This window comes from Amblyraja radiata, chromosome 4 (genome assembly GCF_010909765.2).
Source record: "Amblyraja radiata isolate CabotCenter1 chromosome 4, sAmbRad1.1.pri, whole genome shotgun sequence".
Lineage (NCBI taxonomy): Eukaryota > Metazoa > Chordata > Chondrichthyes > Rajiformes > Rajidae > Amblyraja > Amblyraja radiata.
The window spans coordinates 116,913,586-116,933,865 of NC_045959.1; the positions used below are offsets into that span (position 1 = coordinate 116,913,586).

Here is a 20,280-nt window from a genome sequence, read left to right on the forward strand (position 1 = left end):
TAGGGGTAAGTTATTTAAAATTATTATAACTTTTTAAACATTTTATTTTCAGCTATCAAAACTGAACCAAAATCTGGAGAAATGAGGAAGTCTTTGTCGGCAAAGTCTCCCCTGGGTAACGTAAATTCATTTATTACTGTTTCTTTCGTTAAAGTGTGTTTCACATTCCTCACATTACTCCTCCCCTCTTCTTCCCCAACATCACATGTGTGGTTTTGCATTCACTCATGATCATCCCTCTTTTAATATTCATGAATGTTTTTCTGATTTTGGATGATCAGCCATGATCGTATTGAATGGCTCGAAGGGCCGAATGACCGAATGGCCTACCCCTGCACCTATTGTCTATGTTTCTATGTTTACCTTCTTGCTTGGATGTAGCTACATGTGTACCAACTGCCCTCTGTAGTACCTCATCTAAACCGGCAATCTCCTTGTATGTGGTTGGAGAATACATTTTGGAAGATAATGCATTTCATATGTGCTGTTTCTGTGGCCTCGATCTAAATCTGCTACAATTTTCCATCATGATTCCTATGTAGTGATCCGTTCTATCACACTCGTTAGCAATGCTAAAGCCAATAAATTTCCACCCATCTTTTGCACCAACCTGGTCTAAAGAAGGGTCTCGACCCGAAACGTCACCCATTCCTTCTCCAGAGATGCTGCCTGTCCCGTTGAATTACTCCAGCTTTTTGTGTCTAACTTCCATCTACTACATCCAGCAAATGGTAAAGACCAGGGATAGTGCTGGAGGTCTGATCTAATTGTTCAGCTTGGTTTAGTGATAAAGCACGGAAATGGACCATTTGGCCCATCGAGTCCACGTTGGCCATCGATCGCCCATTCATACTTGTTTCTCGTAAACCCTCTACAAACCAGGGAGCATTATTTATTTTAAATAAGGGTCAACTAACTTACAAATCTGCACACCCTGGGGATGTGGGAGGGAAATGCATGCAGTCAACGGAGAACATGTAAACTCCCCACAGACAGCACCAGAGGTCAGGATCAAACCCAGGTCTCTGGTGCTGTGAGACTGCAGCTCTAGCAGCTGTGCCACGCACATAGTCAAGCATTAAAATGAATGTGGATAAAGGCAACGGCTTTCAGATCACCACTATCCAGAGGTGGGTTGAAGCGTTGACCACAAATCTGCTCCTTTATTTTTGGACATTCTTCAGTTTATAATAAATGTTCTTCCATGTAAGTGATCATCTGTGCCAGGTGAAAACCCTGTTTCAAAATTTGTGGAGGGATTCTAAATATGAGAAGTGTATAACATGGCCAAGGAGTCAATTCAAGGAACAGATGGATACTTATTGGTGAAAGGCTATTTGAGGGTCAGGAGAAAGCAGCGTGTTTTATACTTTATTGGCATGGCGACAATTGGCCCGTTATTGTTCACTGTTTTGAAATAAGTTCACAATTCCTCACACATAACTAAATAAACATCATGTAGAAACAATTTATACTTGTCAAGAAAATAGCGTGTATTTTGTTTTGATCTTAGGTGAGACGGGTCGCCCGAAGACTACTTCCACCACTTCTATTAAGAGTAGTGGCACTACCCCAAGTTCGCCGAGCACACCTCTTGGTGTGAATAGTCCAGGAACTCCATCGTCTAACACCACACGGGCACCTAGAACGCTGGCTCTGAAGACAACAGCTGCTTCTGAGGCTAAGAGAGTGGTGCCGATCCCGCGCACACCCCCAAAGCCCACTGTAGCACCCGCGCCAAAGCAACCTCGGCCAACTAGTGCCCCAGCTCCCGACCTAAAAAACATCAAGTCCAAAATCGGATCCACAGATAACATGAAATATCAGCCTGGAGGGGGAAAGGTAGGTGATGATTGCCTATTTGAAGGTAAATGGACAGCAGTCGTTTGAATCAAGCACATTTTGATCAATAAGTTAGAGGATTTAAATCGGAAGTGAGCCTTGAAGATTTAGTTTGAGAAACAGTCAGTGGAAAATAATGTTTCCTTTGCCCATCAAAGCTCAACTCTGTAACGTACTAATTCGCCCATTAAAAAAAAAGCCTTTGCATTTAAGTATTTCCTTCTGTGTCCTCGCAATCTCCCAAAATGCCTAACAACTAATTGTTTGTTTATTTAACTTTTTTATAATATAGGAGTTGCTAAAATATATGTGCCTTGCTGCTCGTCTCAAATATTCATTATTCATAATTTCCATTTTTTATACTCTTTCCACTTTTTTGTTTAATTTATTTATCTTTCTCTTTTAATATTTTACACGCTTCTTTCAATTGGAGCTTACTTCCAATTCTCTTCTGCTTTGCTCCTTCTCCAGTACATCTATTTCCTTGTGTATGTTATTGAAAATTATAGTCCAAAAAATATCAAGCAAGTACTTTGTAGATGTGCATTATTTCTGGAGATTTGTATGCTTTTGAAGGGAAATTGTCAGGCAACATATATGAAAGGCTAGATTACATTTTATTGCTAGATCTGGTTTCTAGATAGGTTTTCTTAACCAATTTTATAAATTGTGTAAATTGGCCTCTAAAAACAAATGAAAGTATTAGCAATGATACACAAGAGACCATGAGATGCTGGAATTGTGATATAAAAAACAAAACTGCTGGGGATATTCAGCAGATCAGGCAGCTTCTATGGGGGAAATTGACAGCCTGCTGCTTATTTCTCTCCAGAGATGCTCTCTGATCCTCTGAGCTCCTCCCAAGTTTTTTGACAGAAAGTATTAGCAAAGTTAAAGACCATAAGTACAAAGTTAATTGTTGTTTTTTTTCTGTCCTGGAGGGAAATGTACAGGGTTATCATCAATATTAGGACTGTTGTATGGAGAAACGTGTTAATTAGTAATCTTACCGTAAAAGATCCCTGGTAGGGTTTTTTATTTAGTTTGTTAGCAATGTAATTCTAAACCAATTTAAAAATAAGCAAAGTTGTAGAGTCATGCTGGGCAAGGTAAGGAAGATGATATGACAGTAGATAAGCGAGGATAGAATCTTAGATTTTCTCCGACTCCAAAAGGGGCAATTCCTGTCCATACCAGAAGAGATATCCAGTTCAATCCCAGCTTCCAGTTCATAACCCTCCTTGTCATAGCTTTTCAAGTATGCCTCTATATATTTTAAGTGTGACAAAGCCTCTTCCATCCTTTCAGAAAGTCAATTCCAGCCTCTATTATCCTCTTGCAAAAACAGGTTTATTTCCTCGCCTCTCATCTAGTCCTTATACCCATATCCCTACTTTCCCTGTTACTGGGAAACAAGTCTTTACTGCTCTATCTTGACCCTTTACAATTTTATACACCTCAATTAATTATACACCTTCACCCGCCTATTTGCAAACAAAAAAACCATTCTTTCCTCGTAGCTAGTCTTTCAGCTTTGGCAATATCCTCCGCAATTTTCTTTGCACCCTCTCCAGTTCAATCACATCTTTCCTGTAACACGTTGATTATGGTAGCATACAGTACTGGAGCTGTGCTTCATCTAGCGTTATATGTACTTTCTGACTCTGCGTTCTGACAAAGGATCTCTGAACTGAAACTTTCACTTCCCAAAAGATGTGGCTGGACCTACTGGCTATTCCCAACAATTATTCTGTTTGTTTTGTTTGTAATTTTAATAGATCTTTGTATTTAATGCCTCGGATATTTTTTTTAAATTACACTTTATGCCTTTTCAACCATCTGACGAACCTGCTTTTTCTCAATAAGGTCTCTGAACAGACATCCAAGGTCCTTTTTTTTCCCTTCACATCGCTCTATTTCCCCCCGCTTATTGTGTGCATCCCCGCATCTTTTGTATGTATTGTTGGGCACTCTTCTGGATTAAATTCCATTTGATACTTTTCTACTCGAATGTCAAGTGCAAGACCAGTTTTTCTATCACTCCAAACGTATTTAACATGCCCAGCTTCATTTTGGTTTAATTTTTTAGTATACATTACAAACAGCAAGGGATCTAGTACCGAGTTCTGTGGATGTTCTTTCATCTTTGTTACAACTGTCAGTAGTTCCCCTTGTTTCCTGCTACCGAGCCAGTTTTTGATTTGCTAATCTCCCATGGATCCTGTTGAATTTTACTTTTATCAACCAGACTGACCCCGTAGAACCTGGTCAGACAGGTACTACCCATACATCAATCCATGCTGACTGTCTCGAACTAGTCTATGCCTTTATCAATGACATTTTACACTCTTATTTCATTCCAGTACTTTGCCCACCACTGATGGTTAATGAACTGGCTTTTGTTCAAACAATCGTCCATTTCCAGGCACCGCTCCTATAGAGAGTGTGGAGTGAAAATGATGGTCAAATGTAACTTATTTTAATAACCTTGGACATATCTCATCAGGAGCTTGTGATTTAATGTTCACCATGTACTGCACCATTGGCACCATTCCCTCCCTCCATGAAGGCAGTCACAAAGAATTAATTCAGAACATTCAAGCAAATAATTCATAACTCCTTTAGTGTGCATCCCTTGATTCCCTTGAAATAAGTAATGAGAGAAAGTAGGGACGGAAATAGAAACATTTGTAATGTTGTCAAAATGAGTAGTGGCCCTGAGGAATGAGAGAGTTTTAAAACTTGACAAAAGATGAAAAAGAAGTGAATAAAAATGTGGACTGGGAAATAACAGTTGTGAGGAGAGATTGCGTTTGTTTGTCCTTTTGAAGCAAGATTAAGAGTAGATTTAATTGAGGTTTACAAAATTTTGGACTGAGTGAGCAGCAAAAGACTTTTGACGAAGACATTGATGACTGGGAGGTAGGTTCACGGTAAATGATGGAAGCAGAAGTGAGGAGTTGGGGAAAAGATCTCGCCATCCAAAGTGTAGATGGGGAGATGGAGACTCTTGTTACAGTTGAAAGCAGTCGTGACGAGCACTCAACAAGACTACAAGCTGCAAAAGCAGAGTCCTGGAGAAACCTACGAATCTCAAATCTTGGCTGGGATGGACATGATGAACCAAATAAAATCCCTTGTTCCATAACATCCTATGCTTCTGTGAACAAGAGGAGTGGGGAAATAGATGAACAATGTGAAGACCCATATTTCTAGTTGAGTGATCATCAGGATAGTTTTCTAGGGGCAGAAGAAGCAAGTAAATTAATTGTTTCCAATTCAAAGGACTAAATATAGTTTGGACTATACGTAAATGAGTTCAAATCATTTGGAAGTGAAAAGTGTGCAATATTTCTTAAAACATAGGTCAGTTTTGTGCATTAATATGTATATTACTTTAAATGACAACTCTGGGCTAATCATTTTATTCTATTACATTTCAGAACATGTTATCTTGAGTTTCTCCCTCATTACATTTGCCTGTGTGTTTGTTTATTTTTCCATCCCTTTTTGGTTGTCCATTTAGGCTAAATCAGTAGAGAAAAAACCCGAGCCGGTAAGATTGAACCGAAAAGTTGAGCCCAGCACTCCGATTCGAGTAGCTAAAACCACAACCGCAAAAGATAACCAAAAACAAGCCAATGGCAAAGTGAGTGAATGAAAGTATATGTCCGTTCTTTGTTTTGTGTTCATTTTTAAGTTGCATCCATACGTAAGCATTTCAATTTAATTTGTTTCTCCTGAGTATTTCTATGGATTGTGTAAACGTTGCACCTGATGCCAAATTAAACTAATTCTTTCTGCCTGCATGTGATCAATATCCCTCCATGCCTCACACATTTATGCGCCTATCTAAAAGCATCGTAAACGCCACAGATGTATCGGCTGCTACCTCCACCACTGGCAGCGCATGTTCCACCATCCACCACTCTGATGTTCCAGCAACCACCACTCTGTAGCTAACCCTCTAGTATTTGACACTTCCACCCTGGGAAAAGGATTCTGAGAGTCTACCTCACCTGTGCCTCTCATCATTTTATAAACTTCCATCGGGTCTCCTGTCAGCCTCCGACGCTCCAGAGAAAACAATTCAAGCTTGTCCGACCTCTCCTTTATACAGTGCCCTCCATAATGTTTGGGACAAAGACCCATCATTTATTTATTTGCCTCTGTACTCCACAATTTGAGATTTGTAACCACAAGATCCTTCTGTACACCAATCCTGTTAAGGGTTCTGCCATTAACTGTAGGCTTTCCCCTTACATTTGACCTCCCAAAGTGCAACACCGCATACACGCGTGGATTAAGCTCCATATGCCATTTCTCCTCCTGTTACTCTAATGATAAAATTAATTCTTGCACTGAGCCTTTACACTGAGGAACATTAAATGTAATCAAGTCATGCATTGTATGAGTAAGAACAGATTGCTAATTTAGAACATTACTAATGTTATTCGCCACCACTATCTTCCCTCATTCCTCACCTCATTGCTGTGTCTCATCTTTTGCCACTCTCCTATTCCAGGAGATAGTGTTACACCCCCCACCCACCTCCGGAGCAATCTTTCCTGTGCCTAATGTCTACGGACATCTTTTAGCTCCATTCTTCCCCCTTACTCACCGAAGGAGGCCATTCAGCCCATCAATACCTGCTTCAACTCTTTGAAAGAGCTAAATCATTCGTTATGTTTTTCAATATTAATATTTCCTCATAACCTTGGAAAGCTCTTTTCGTCAATACTAATCTAATAACTTTAATTTAGATTTCTTCATAAAATTAATGAAAGCCTTTTTGGAGTCTAATTCCATCATCTTTCATTTACTACATTCTACATCTCAACAACATGGGTGTAGTTCGTGCTTCTATTTTACCACTTTTTAAATATTCATTACCTCAGGCTACTAATCGGTTTGCTCAAGAAAACGTTCGAACTACTTGCTTTATTGAAACCAGTAATAATTTTGATTACAGGTTTGCTCCAGCTTGCCCGTTCTAAAGAGTACAATTCAAATTTCACAGGCTTCCCTTGTAACAAATCCTCAACCCTGGTATCAGCATGTCGATCCACCTCAAAGCCATCTTCAAGATCCAGAATTGTGTATTGTATGTAGGAAGGAACTGCAGATGCTGGTTTAAACCGAAGATGGACACAAAATGCTGGAGTATCTCAGTGGGACAGGCAGCGTCTTCGAGACCCTTCGTCACATCCTTGTACAAAGTATTTTAGCCAAAGCTCAACAGATATTTGTAAAAATTGAGTGTGATTCGGGTCAGCCATTTCTTCCCTATCTGAAGAAGATCCTGACCCAAAACGTCACCTATCCATGTTCTCCACAGATGTTGCCTGACCCGCTGAGTTACTCCAGCACTCCGTGAAACGTCACCTATCCATGTTCTCCACAGATGCTGCCTGACCTGCTGAGTTACTCCAGCACTCTGTGAAACGACACCTATCCATGTTCTCCAAACATGCTGCCTGACCCGCTGAGTTACTCCAGCGTTTTTTGTCCTCTAGTGTGATTTTGTTTTCTATTCAATGTTCCTATTTATAACCTTCAGAACATTTCATCAAAGAAATCAATCTGGTTGGGCAGACACTACTTTTTAAAAATACCTTGCATTAACCCATTTTTCTCCAGGTGAGAATTAATTTTGTCCTTGGTAATGGTTCATAATCATTTTGTAACCACTGCTACATTTGATTACCATAGGTTAATCAATCCATCTGTTTCCTTATGTGAATGGCTTACATAGAACATAGAACATAGAAAAATAGGTGCAGGACTAGGCCATTTGGCCCTTCGAACCAGCACTGCCATTCAATATGATTGTGGCTGATCATTTAAAATCAGGATCATTTTTTTCCATATTCCTTGATTCCTTCAGCCCTAAGAGCTAAATCTAACTCTCGCTTGAAAACATCCAGTGAATTGACCTCCACTGCCTTCTGTGGCAGAGAATTCCACAGATTCACAACTCTCTGGGTTAAAAAGCTTTTCCTCATCTCAGTCCTAAATGGCCTACCCCTTATTCTTATACTGTGACCCCTGGTTTTGGACACCCCCAACATTGGGAACATTTTTCCTGCATCTAACCTGTCCATTCCTTTAAGAATTTTATATGTTTCTATAAGATCCCCCCTCATCCATCTAAGTTCCAGTGAATACAAGCCCAGTCAACCCATTCTTTCATCATATGTCAGTCCCGCCATCCCGGGAATTAACCTGGTGAACCTACACAGCACTCCCTCAATAGCAATAATGTCCTTCCTCAAATTAGGAGACTGAAATTGCGCACAATACTCTAGGTGCGGTCTCACCAGGACCCTGTACAACTGCAGTACGACCTCCTTGCTCCTAAACTCAAATCCTCTCGCAAGAAGGCCAACATGCCATTAGCTTTCTTCACTGCCTGCTGTACCTGCATGCTTACTTTCAGTGACCGATGTACAAGCACACCCAGGTCTCGTTGTCCCTAATCTAACACCATTCAGATAATAATCTGCCTTCCTGTTCTTGCACCAAAGTGGATAACCTCACATTTATCCACATTATACTGCATCTGCCATACATCTGCCCACTCACCCAACCTATCCAAGTCACCCTGCAGCCTCATAACATCCTCATCACAGCTCGCACTGCCTTCCAGCTTTGTGTCATCCACAAACTTGGAGGTCACATTTAATTCCCTTGTCTAAATCGTTAATGTATATTGTAAATCACTGGGGTCCCAGCACCAAGCCTTACGGCAACCTACTGGTCCTGTTAAAAGGACCCGTTAATTCATACTCTTTGCTTCCTGTCTGCCAACCAGTTCCCTATCCATCTCAATACCCTAGCCCCAATACCATGTGCTCTAATTTTGCACACTATTCTCTTGTGTGGGACCTTGTCAAGGGCTTTTTTAAAGTCTGATACACCACATCCACAGGCTGACCCTTATCCATTCTACTTGTTACATCCTCAAAAAATTCCATAAGATTAGTCAAGCATGATTTCCCCTTCATAAACCCATGCTGACTTTGACCGATCCTGTCACTGCTTTCCAAATGCGCTGCTATAACATCTTTAACAATCAACTCAAGCATCTTCCCCACTACTGATGTCAGGCTAACTGGTCTATAATTCCCCGTTCTCTCTCTCCCTCCTTTCTTAAAAAGTGGGGTTACATTGGCTACTCTCCAGCCCACAGGAACTGATCCAGGGTCGAGAGAACATTGTAAACTTATCACCAATGCATCCACGATTTCTAGGGCCACCTCCTTGAGTACTCTGGGATGCAGACCATGCGGATTTATCTGCCCAACAGTTTACCTAACACCATTTCCTAACTAATGTGGATTCCCTTCAGTTCCTCCCTCCCACTAGATACTTGGTCCCCTAGAATTTCTGGAAGATTGTTTGGGTCTTCCTTAGTGAAGACAGAACCAAAGTACTCGTTTAACTGTTCTGCCATTTCCTTGTTTCCCATTATAAACTCACCTGTCTCTCATTGGAAGGGTCCTACATTTGTCTTCACCAATCTTTTCCTTTTTTACACATCTAAAGAAGCTTTTAGAGTCAGTTTTTATATTCCCCGCAAGCTTTCTTTCGTGCTCTTTTTTCTCCCCCAATTAGCCCCCTTGTCCTCCTCTGTTCTAAATTTCTCCAGTTTTTGCTTCCTCTGGCCAATTTATAGGCCTTTTCCTTGGATTTAACACTATCCTTGATTTCCCTCGTTAGCCACGGTTTAGCCGCCTACCCCGTTTTATTTTTTAAGCAGACAAATTTGCAATGCTCCAATCCTAGACTTTAGAGATACAGAGAGTGGAAACGGGCCCATCAGCCCATTGAGTCTGTGCCGACCAGTGATCACTCCGTACAGTGAAAATATCCTACACACTAGGGACAATTTGCAACCGCTAATTAACCTGTACGTCTTTGGAGTGTGGGAGGAAACCAGAGCACCCGGAGAAAAACGTAGAGACTCCACACGGACTGCACCCATAGTCAGGATCGAACCTGGGTCTCTGGCGCTGTGAGGTAGCAGCTTCACCGCTACGCCACTGTACTGACCGGAATCCTGGGATTCTATTCCAGAACACAAGTAGGAATCAATGATTGTGATCAAAGCTTATCTTAAAATGCATCCTCTCTGGACTATCTACCTTGCTAATTTTGGCAAAGTAGATGTATCTTCTTAAGATGGGTGCAAATTGTCCATTTATTCTCTGACTCCATAAGAGACAGTAACGACAATGTTTGGACATTAAAAAGGTGTTTTTGGCTCTTTCCACATCTCACTCAGAATGGTAGCTATCCATATTAGCCATCCAGTTAGAAAGACTACTAAGATAGTTTGCAACTATCTACCCTTAGTAGTTTTAACTGAAACTATCCTGAAAAGTTAAGGATTAGTTGTGCAATATTCTTGAGTACAGGGGATTCAGGAAGGGTGACAAGAAAGATGTTGCAGCTTTGAAACTGGAAAGACTGGTTGTCTATGCGATGCTAAAGACAGAAGTATCTGGCTGCATGGAAAACATAATGGAACTGTTATAACATATGATTCCATGATTGAATGGCAGAGTAGACTTGATGGACCAAATAGCCTAATTATATGTAAGTTATACTTATACTCAAATTGTGCAAAGAAAATAGAAACCATTCAGCAGAGTCTATGCTGTGTTTTATTTTCAAGCAGCATCCAGTGCGTTCCACTTTCCCCAAATCTTTCCTGAAATTTGCTGTTGAGTCCAAATCCCAACCACTCGTTAATCAGTGTTTACCCTTCTCTAGCTTTGTGACAATCGCCTTCAATCTGTGCCGACATCTGTCCCCCTATCAGTCTGAAGAAGGGTTTCGGCCCGAAACGATGCCTATCTCCTTCGCTCCATAGATGCTGCTGCACCCGCTGAGTTTCTCCAGCATTTTTGTGTACCACCGACATTAACCATATTGCATGCAGTTGAAAGAATTTTGCTTTATTTACAAATTTCTCTTTTTTTCCAACTCTCCCGGTTTCCCCTAAGGAGAACAATCAATGTTTCCCCCAAACTACCCATCTAGTTTTAACCTGTAACACCTGGAAGCATTCAAGTTTGAAGAAGGGTCTCGAGCCAAAAGGTCACCCATTCCTTCTCTCCAGAGATGCTGCCTGTCCGCTGAGTTACTCCAGCATTTTGTGTCTACCTTCAGCATTCAAGGAAACCTTTTCTCAAGAATCTCCAAAGCCAGCACATGGATAGAGGCTTGGGTAGAGTGGATATGGAGAGGATGTTTACACTAGTGGGAGAGTCTAGTACCAGAGGTCATAGCCTCAGAATTAAAGAACGTTCCTTTAGGAAGGAGATTTCTTTAGTCAGAGGGTGGTGAATCTGTGGAATTCTTTGCAACAGAAGGCTGTGGAGGCCATCAGTGGATATTTTTGTCAGAGATTCGTGATTAGTACGGGTGTCAGAGGTTATGGGGAGAAGGCAGGAGAATGGGGTTAGGAGAGAGAGACAGATCAGACATGACTGAATGGCGGAGTAGACTAGATGGGCCAAATGGCCTAATTCTACTCCTATCACTTACGACGTAATTATCTTTCTGAAGCATGGTGAATAGAACTAGAAACAATGCTGCTGGGCCAAACAAGTGATTTAAAAAAAAATCAAGAGTGTTTAATTGTCAGGGAGGAATTGCAGATGCTGGTTTACACTGAAGATAGACACAAAATGCTGGAATAACTCAGCGGTCCAGACTGCCTCTCTGGAGACAAAGAATATGTGATGTTTGGGGTCGAAAGTTTTGCGTACAGTTTTGGTCTCCTAATCTGAGGAAAGACATTCTTGCCATAGAAGGTTGTGGAAGCATTCAAGTCTGAAGAAGTGTCTGAAGAAGGTTCACCAGACTGATTCCTGGGATGTCAGGACTTTCATATGAAGAAAGACTGGATAGACTTGGCTTGTACTCGCTAGAATTTAGAAGATTGAGGGGGGATCTTATAGAAACTTACAAAATTCTTAAGGGGTTGGACAGGCTAGATGCAGGAAGATTGTTCCCGATGTTGGGGAAGTCCAGAACAAGGGGTCACAGTTTAAGGATAAGGGGGAAATATTTTAGGGCGAGATGAGGAAAACATTTTTCACACAGAGTGGTGAATCTCTGGAATTTTCTGCCACAGAAGGTAGTTGAGGCCACAGTTCATTGGCTATATTTAAGAGGGAGTTAGATGTGGCCCTTTAGGCTAAAGGGATCAGGGGGTATGGAGAGAAGGCAGGTACAGGATACTGAGTTGGATGATCAGCCATGATCATATTGAATGGCGGTGCAGGCTCGAAGGGCCGAATGGCCTACTCCTGCACCTATTTTCTATGTTTCTATGAAAGAAGGGTCCCAACCCAAAACTTCACCTATTGCTTTTCTCCAGAGATGTTGCCTGACCCTCTGAGTTACACCAGCATTTTGTGTCTACCGTGTTTAATTGTCATATGTACTGACAACAGAACAATGAAATTCTTACTTGCAACAGGAATACATAACTTCCCGATTCTATTACTCCATTCTTGTTTATAAGACCCAGGATCCCAGAATTGCTCTGTAAATATGATGTGTTATTTTCAAACATGTTTACACAGAGATTGCTTCTGTTGCATACTTAATGGGATGCAAACTGCCTTTAGTGCTGAACCACTCTATAATTTCTGTTCCCTACATGGTTCCTTTCGCACAAGGATGGCATGCCGATTGCACTGATTAAGGTTAATTAGCAGAATTGACACTGAGCAGACAGCTCGCTATCTGTTCCTTGAAGGCTCGGGCTGATGATCCAGTTGCTGCAGTCCTTTATCTGAGAGCATAAATTAGACCGAGAGGAGACAAAGATGATGGAGTTTGTATTTTGTGATCGGATTGAGCTCTTTGGCAATAATTGTTCTTTTAACCGATGCAATGAAAGAAAATTAAATGATATCCTTACCATAAAGCTTTAAAAAAAAAAAAAATGTTGTTTCTGATGGAATGTTTCTGAATGGTGCAGTTAACATTTGCTAGTGAATTTTCAGGGTTGGGTCTGTTAGTGCATAGCCGGTCACGTGTTAGAGTGATTGAAGGGGACAGACCTGCCTTGCTCTTCCTCGTCTGTCTCTGATTTGGGGGAGGGGAAGGAGAGAGAGATTATCCAGATGGCACCTTGGAAGCCACGTTATATTTCAGAGGCGGGATAGTGATGGAATCTGCTCCGATTGTAACTGATGCATTTAACATTCAGCTGCGTCATTGCTTACCGCACTGTATCCTTCAATTTCATGATCTTCTCACTGAACTGTCAGTGCCGTGTATATTTGGCACAGACAAGATATATTTAGGGTGAAGGTGGGTTATGCCTGGAGAGAGCTCTCAATAATCAGAGATCTGAAGTGACATTTTATGAACCTATCAGGAAAATATTGACACATATCTGTTTTTAAACCGTAGATCCATTGTCCATCTTTTTAACATATTCATCAATTATATTTTCCCATCAGAAATACCTCCAGTTTGCAAATGGAAGCATTTACGGTCTGAAGAAGGGTTTCGGCCCGAAATGTTGCCTATTTCCTTCACTCCATAGATGCTGCTGCACCCGCTGAGTTTCTCCAGCACTTTTGTCTACCTTTGATTTTCCAGCATCTGCAGTTCCTTCTTAAGCATTTTACAGTCCTTCCCCTGTGACTCCACAACTCTATTTCCCCCAGTCACAAAATCTACAGCGATGTCCTCTGATAACTGCTATTATGTCTTAATTATTATCCTAACACTCGACTCTATCTTGCACTAAATGTTATTCCCTTTGTGGACAGCTCAATTGCAGTCATGTATAGTCTTAACGCTGACTGGATAGCATGCAACAAAAAGCATTTCACTGTACCTCGGTACGTAACAATAAACGAACTAAAATTGGCAGCAAAATAATGATGCTTTTAAGCCCTCTGGGTGTAGGAGAGCAGCTGCAATAGTCGTCAATCATCCAGAAAATAAGTTGAGGTGGGAAACTGCCAGGAAGACTATTTCCATACATCCGACTAAAAGATGAGTGTAGCTTGAGCTCATGACAATTATCATCTGTCAGGTCTCTTTTACTGTATTCCAGAAAGGCAGCAATCATTATTCATATGTCCTTACAACATAGAGGGTGGATACCACAACTAGAGAGTGGTCCTGAACTACTATCTACCTCATTGGTGATCCTCGGACTATCCTTGATTCGGACTTTGCTGGCTTCACCTTGCACTAAATGTTATTCCCTTATCATGTATCTGTACACTGTCAATGGCTCGATTGTAATCTTGTATTGTCTTTCCGCTTACTGGATAGCACGCAACGGAAGCTTTTCACTGTACCTCGGTACACGTGACAATAAACTAAACTGAAACTGCACTGAATATTAAGCCTATCGAGACTGCCTTTATCCCCACATTCCTCTGTAACCTGTTCTCTCACATGTCATTAACGATCTATCAGCGATACTGCCACCAGCCACCTACACTGGGGGTCATTTACAGTTGCCAACAACCTGCACATTGCTAGGATGTGGGAGGAAATGGCACAAGGTGGATGCCTACATAGTTACAGGGGAAAGTAGAAACTCTGCAGAGAAGATCGGAGATCAGCTTTGAACCTGGGTTGCTGAGACTATGAAACAGCTGCAATGCTACTGCATTGTCCAGAATAGATGTCATGTATCATCATCATCATAGTTGAAAACGTCAACGGGCACGGTGCCTTACAGTGCTATGTACGACATTGACCGCAACTTCTACTGAAGTGAGGATGGCCGTTGGCTCGCTAGCAGCTCATCCGCCCTTTGACAGGTCTTGTTTTTGGTCCTGCTGGGGGTCCACAGCCCCCTCCTCACCTGGCAAACCAGGTGGGGGAGACGGTTTAGTCGCCGACTATCCGACCATGGAGCAGGTAGCACGGGGTTACATGGGAACTCCCCCTGACCTGAGATTTAATGTAGGCAAACTTCAAACAATAATGCGATGCGTTTCATAGGTGAGAAATGTTGTCTTGGTCATTGGCCAAGTTTAATGATCTGGCTAAAGGTTGCCATGGCATTCTAGATCCATCACAGCAGATAAACAAGCCAACCTTCTTTCTTTTCTTCATAATAAAGCCATCTCCAGCATTGCTGTACTCATCTAATGGACAAGTGAATCAGTCTCTCCTCATCTTCACTCTCAGTTTGGGCACCTTTCCCTTGGTGATGTCTGTTTGTGCCTTTCCACAATGTATAGCGTTACCCTTTTGCTAAGTGCAGTGTTTGCACAGTGTTTGCACACTCTAGCCCTGATATTTGCTTCAAGCTAACAGAAGTAAACAAATTACCTGAACCGCATCTGTTACTGTATGACATCATAGATAAAAGAGAGAAGAATTGCTTTGCGAGAAGGATTCTATGTTCATGTTGGTATGAATACAGGAAGAGTGGAGCCTGAATCTCAACACAGCCAGATAAGGCATTCCTAGATGTAAATAATTCAGAGGCAATCCTAAATGGGAGCCAAGGATTCAATTATATTGATTATTGTATATTAATGATTTGGATGAGGGGGATTGAAGGCTTTGTGGCCAAGTTTGCAGATGATATGAAAATAGGTGGAGGGGCAGGTAGTGTAGAGAAAGCAGGAACTCTGCAGAATGACATGGATAGGTTGGGAGAGTGGGCAGAGAAGTGGCCGATGGAATATAGTGTAGCAAAGTGTGGAGTCATGCATTTTGATAGTAGGAATAAAGGTGGAGACTATTTTCTGAATGGGGAGATACATCAGAGGTGCAAAGGGACTTGGGAGGGCTGGTGCAAAATTCCCAAAAAGTTAATCTACAAGTTAATCTAAAGAAAGCAAACACAATGCTAATATCTATTTTGAGAGGGCTTGTATACAAAAACCGGGATGTAATAGTAAGGCTCTATAAGGCACTGGTCAGGCCGCATTTGACTATTGTGAGCAATTTTGTGCCCCATATCTGAGGACGGATGTTATGTTGGTTCTGGAGAGGGTCCAGAGGAGGTTTACAAGTATGATCGCAGGAATTAGGTTAATGTATGATGAGTGTTTGTTGGCACTGGGCCTGTAGTCGCTGGAGTTTAGAAGAATGAGGGGGGACCTCATTGAAACATACAGAATAGTGATAGAGTGGTGGAGAGGATGCCTCCACTGGTGGGAGAGTCTAGAACTAGAGGTCATAGCCTCAGAATTAAAGGACATCTTTTAGGAAGGAGATGAGGAGAATCTGAGGCTCTATAAGGCGCTGGTCAGGCCTCATTTGGTGTACTGTGAGCAAATTTAGGCCCCATATCTGAGGAAGGATGTGCTGGCTCTGGAGAGGGCCCAGAGGAGGTTTACAAGAATGATTTCAGGAATGAGTGGGTTAATATATGATGAGCGTTTGACAGCACTGGGCCTGTACTCGCTGGAGTTTAGAAGGTTGAGGGGGGACCTCATTAAAACTTACAGAATAATGAAAGGCACAGATAGAGTGGATGTGGAGAGGATGTTTACACTGGTGGGAGAGTCTGGGACCAGAGGTCACAGCCTCAGGTTTAAAGGGCTCTCTTTTAGAAAGGAGGTGAGGAGGGACTTCTTTACTCAGAGGGTAGTTAATCTGTGGAACTCATTGCCACAGAGAGCTGTGGAGGCCAAGTCAGTGGATATTTTTAAGGCAGAGATAGATAGATTCTTGATTAATATCCGTGCCAAAAGTTATGGGGAGAAGGCAGGAGATCGGGGTTAGGAGGGAGGGATAGATCAGCCATGATTGAATGGCGGAGTAGACTTGAAGGGCCGAATGCAGGTACAGCAGGGAGTGAAGAAAGCGAATGGCATGTTGGCCTTCTTAACAAGAGGAGTTGAGTATAGGAGCAAATAGGTCCTTCTGCAGTTGTACAGGGTCCTAGTGAGACCACACCTGGAGTATTGTGTGCAGTTTTGGTCTCCAAATTTGAGGGAGGACATTCTTGCTATTGAGGGAGTGCAGCGTAGGTTCACAAGGTTAATTCCCGGGATGGCGGGACTGTCATATGCTGAGAGAATGGAGCGGCTGGGCTTGTATACTCTGGAATTTAGAAGGATGAGAGGATATCTCATTGAAACGTATAAGATTGTTAAGGGCTTGGACATGCTAAAGGCAGGAAACATGTTCCAGATGTTGGGGGAGTCCAGAACCAGGGGCCACAGTTTAAGAATAAGAAGTAAGAAATTTAGAACGGAGACGAGGAAACAAGTCTGTGGAATTCTCTGCCTCAGAGGGCGGTGGAGGTCGGTTCTCTGGATACTTTCAAGAGAGAGCTAGATAGGGCTCTTAAAGATAGCGGAGTCAGGGGATATGGGGAGAAGGCAGGAACGGGGTACTGATTGGGGATGATCAGCCATGATCACATTGAATGGCGGTGCTGGCTTGTAGGGCCGAATGGCCTACTCCTACACTTATTGTCTATTGTCTATTGAATGGCCTAATTCTGCTCCTATCAATTATGATCTTATGAAGTCAAGATTTTTATTGTCATATGACCCCAAATGATACAATGAAATTCTTACTTGCAGCAGCACAACAGATATGTAAACATAGTGGTCTGTAAAACCTGTCACAATCAACAAAAAAAGTTCAATATATATAGGTAAATAAACAGACATGTAAGTAAACAATAATACTGCAGTCAAAGTCAAAAATAAGGTCTATATAGTTCAGAGCCTATTTGGAGATTGTAGTGTTACACTGATTTGCTGATGGTTGTAGGGAAAAAACTGCTTCTGAACCTGGATGTTACAGTTTTCAAACTCCTATATCTTCTTCCCACTGGCACAAGCGAATTGCGCGCATGGCCAGGCTGGCGTGTGTAGTAAGGAACTGCAGATGCTGGTTTAAACCGAAGATAGACACAAAGTGCTGGAGTACCTCAGAGGGACAGGCAGCATCTCTGAAGAGAAGGAATGGATGGTGTTTCGGGTGAAGAAGGGTTTCGATCCGAAACGTCACCCATTCCTTCTCTCCGGAGATGCTGCCTGTCCCGTTGTGTTACAGTAACACTTTGTGTCTATCTTCAGGCTGGTGTGGCCATCTATAAACCTGAACTAGGAGGCAATCGCCAAACTGGCCGTGGCAAATTACATTTTGAATAAACCTATGCTGCAACAATATAGTGTTATTTCCATTTTTGTTCTGGCCCTTACAAAGGCATTAGGATTTTGCCCCTAAACATAATAATCATCAGGTCCTACACTAGGAAAGCTGTCGATCAAGTTGTAATGTATGAACGGTTTTCTTCTTCTCGAGGGTATTGATCTTGAGCTTTGTGACAAATGTAACAGAAAAGTCTCAACAATGCCTTGAAATTTTTTATTGAAAAGAAAACTGATCCAGAATCGATTTGTCCCGATGTGTCTTAGGTCCAGATTCTGAACAAAAAGGTTGACTACAGCCATGTGCAGTCCAAGTGTGGCTCGAAGGATAATATTAAGCACATGCCTGGTGGAGGCAATGTAAGTAGTGCCTTTTTGATTCCCTTCACATTAATCTTCTGTGCATTGCTAGCATGAAGCTTATTTCGTCTATTAGTAATCTAGGGAAATGTAGCACCTACAAAAAGCAGAACCAGCTATAATGTAGGATCATTTATTATCTGCAATTAATTACAATTAATCACTACCAGTGACAGAATTGAAACCTCATCTTAATATTTATACAATTCAAAGTGCACCCTGTTGATCACCTGCATATTTGAAAAGGAAGAATCTATAATTCTGTATTTTTTCACGCATTGTGAATGTCTGACATATAGAACATAGATAGGAACAGACCCTTCGGCCCACAACGTCTGTGCTGAACATGATGCCAAGGCTATCTCTTATCTGTCTGCAAATAATCCATAACCTTCTATCCCATGCATATTCATGTGCCTATCCAAAAGTCTCTCAAATGCCACTATCGTATCTGCCTCCACCACCACCCTCAGCAGCATGTTGCAGGCACCCACCACCCTCTGTGTAAAAAAAAAACCTTGCCCTGCACATCTTCATTAAACTTTGTCCCTCGCACCTTAAAGCTATGCCCTCTAGTCTTTGATATTTCCACCCTGGAAAAAAGCTCCTGATTGTTTAGCCTATCGATGCCTATCATCGTTTTATATACTTCTATCAGGTCCAGAGAAAACAATTCGAGTCTGTCCAACCATCTGTATTACACGGGTCTAGTTGGTAATAATAACATGATTTCAATCAGGAACTAAAGAACTACTTAGAAGTTACTTTAGAGATTGGCAAGCAGAATTAATGGTCTGAAGTAGGGTCTCGACCCAAAATGTCACCTATTCCTTTTCTCCAGAGATGCTGTCTGACTGTTACTTCAACTTTTTGTGTCTATCTTAGAATTAGATCTTAGAATTAATCTTAGAAATTAATCTTAGCAAAGCCCTTAACAGCATTGATGTATAAAGGGATCTTGGGCATAAATCCCTGAAAGTGATAATACAAGTGGATAAGAGGTGTGCTTGCCTTTATTGGTCAGGACATTGAGTATGTTGCAGCTTGATAGAACTTTGGTTCAGCTGGAATTTGAGAATTAGATTCAGTTCTGGGTGCCCATTACAGGAAGGATGTGAAGGCTTTGAAGGGTGCAGAAGTAGGTTACCAGAATGCTGAGTTGGTTAGAGAGTATTATCTAAATGAGCTGTTGGACAAATGTGGATTGTTTTATCTGGATAGAATAGACAGTTGCAATATTTTCCACAGGGTGCAAATGCCAAATGCTAGAAGGCATCTATCTATACATAACTGAAACTCTGATCTTGTTATCTTCCGGTTTGCCGGTCATTCTATTTGTGCAAAAACGGTTTCTGATAGCGCTACGATTTTTCGCCAGTTTACTCACCGTTCTCCTATGCTGCGATTGCACCAAGTTTCGTTACGATCGGTTGAATGTTGTAAATGTTAGCGAGGTTTAAAAACCGCGTGTGCGCAGATCGACTCTTCTCCTGCCAGTCAGCGCCGCGCGGATTAGTCTCTTCCCCTGTCACTCCCCGGGGCGGTCCGCCCCTTCCTGCGCCATCGCATCTTTACTGGAGCTGAGGATGGCTGGCGGAGGTTTCCAACCGGACTTTCGGAGGGACCCGAAGCAGCCCAGCCCCGCCCCAAGCAGCCCAGCCTGGCCCCGCCCCAAGCAGTCCCGCCCCAAGTAGCCTGGCGTCAGAGACCCAGCCCAGCCCGGAGTCGGAGATGCCGCCGATGTATATACACACATATACATACACATAAAAAACAAACAAACAATAATGTGCAGGGAATGAATGGAAATGGCAGATAAGATATGGTCTTGGCATCGACACGGACATCATAGTCCAAAGGGCCTATTCCTGTGCTCTACAGTTCTATGTTCTAATAAAAGCTGCCTTGGAGGAAAAACGCATTGACTCCCCAAGGTAATCAGACACAATTGTCA

General features: G+C 42.0%; 1 protein-coding gene across 19 annotated transcripts in view; it reads left to right on the forward strand.

The window, feature by feature from the left end:
* map4 (microtubule associated protein 4) overlaps positions 1-20,280 on the forward strand; it is a 250,747-nt gene that overhangs the window by 210,338 nt on the left and 20,129 nt on the right. For 17 of the 19 annotated variants that reach the window (XM_033020304.1, XM_033020314.1, XM_033020309.1 and 14 more), the window contains 4 exons: positions 53-115; positions 1,514-1,842; positions 5,369-5,491; positions 18,234-18,326. In XM_033020304.1, coding sequence (XP_032876195.1) covers positions 53-115; positions 1,514-1,842; positions 5,369-5,491; positions 18,234-18,326 — 608 coding nt within the window. The remainder of the gene's footprint in view (positions 1-52; positions 116-1,513; positions 1,843-5,368; positions 5,492-18,233; positions 18,327-20,280) is intronic. The other 2 variants (XM_033020312.1, XM_033020324.1) reach the window with 1 other exon arrangement.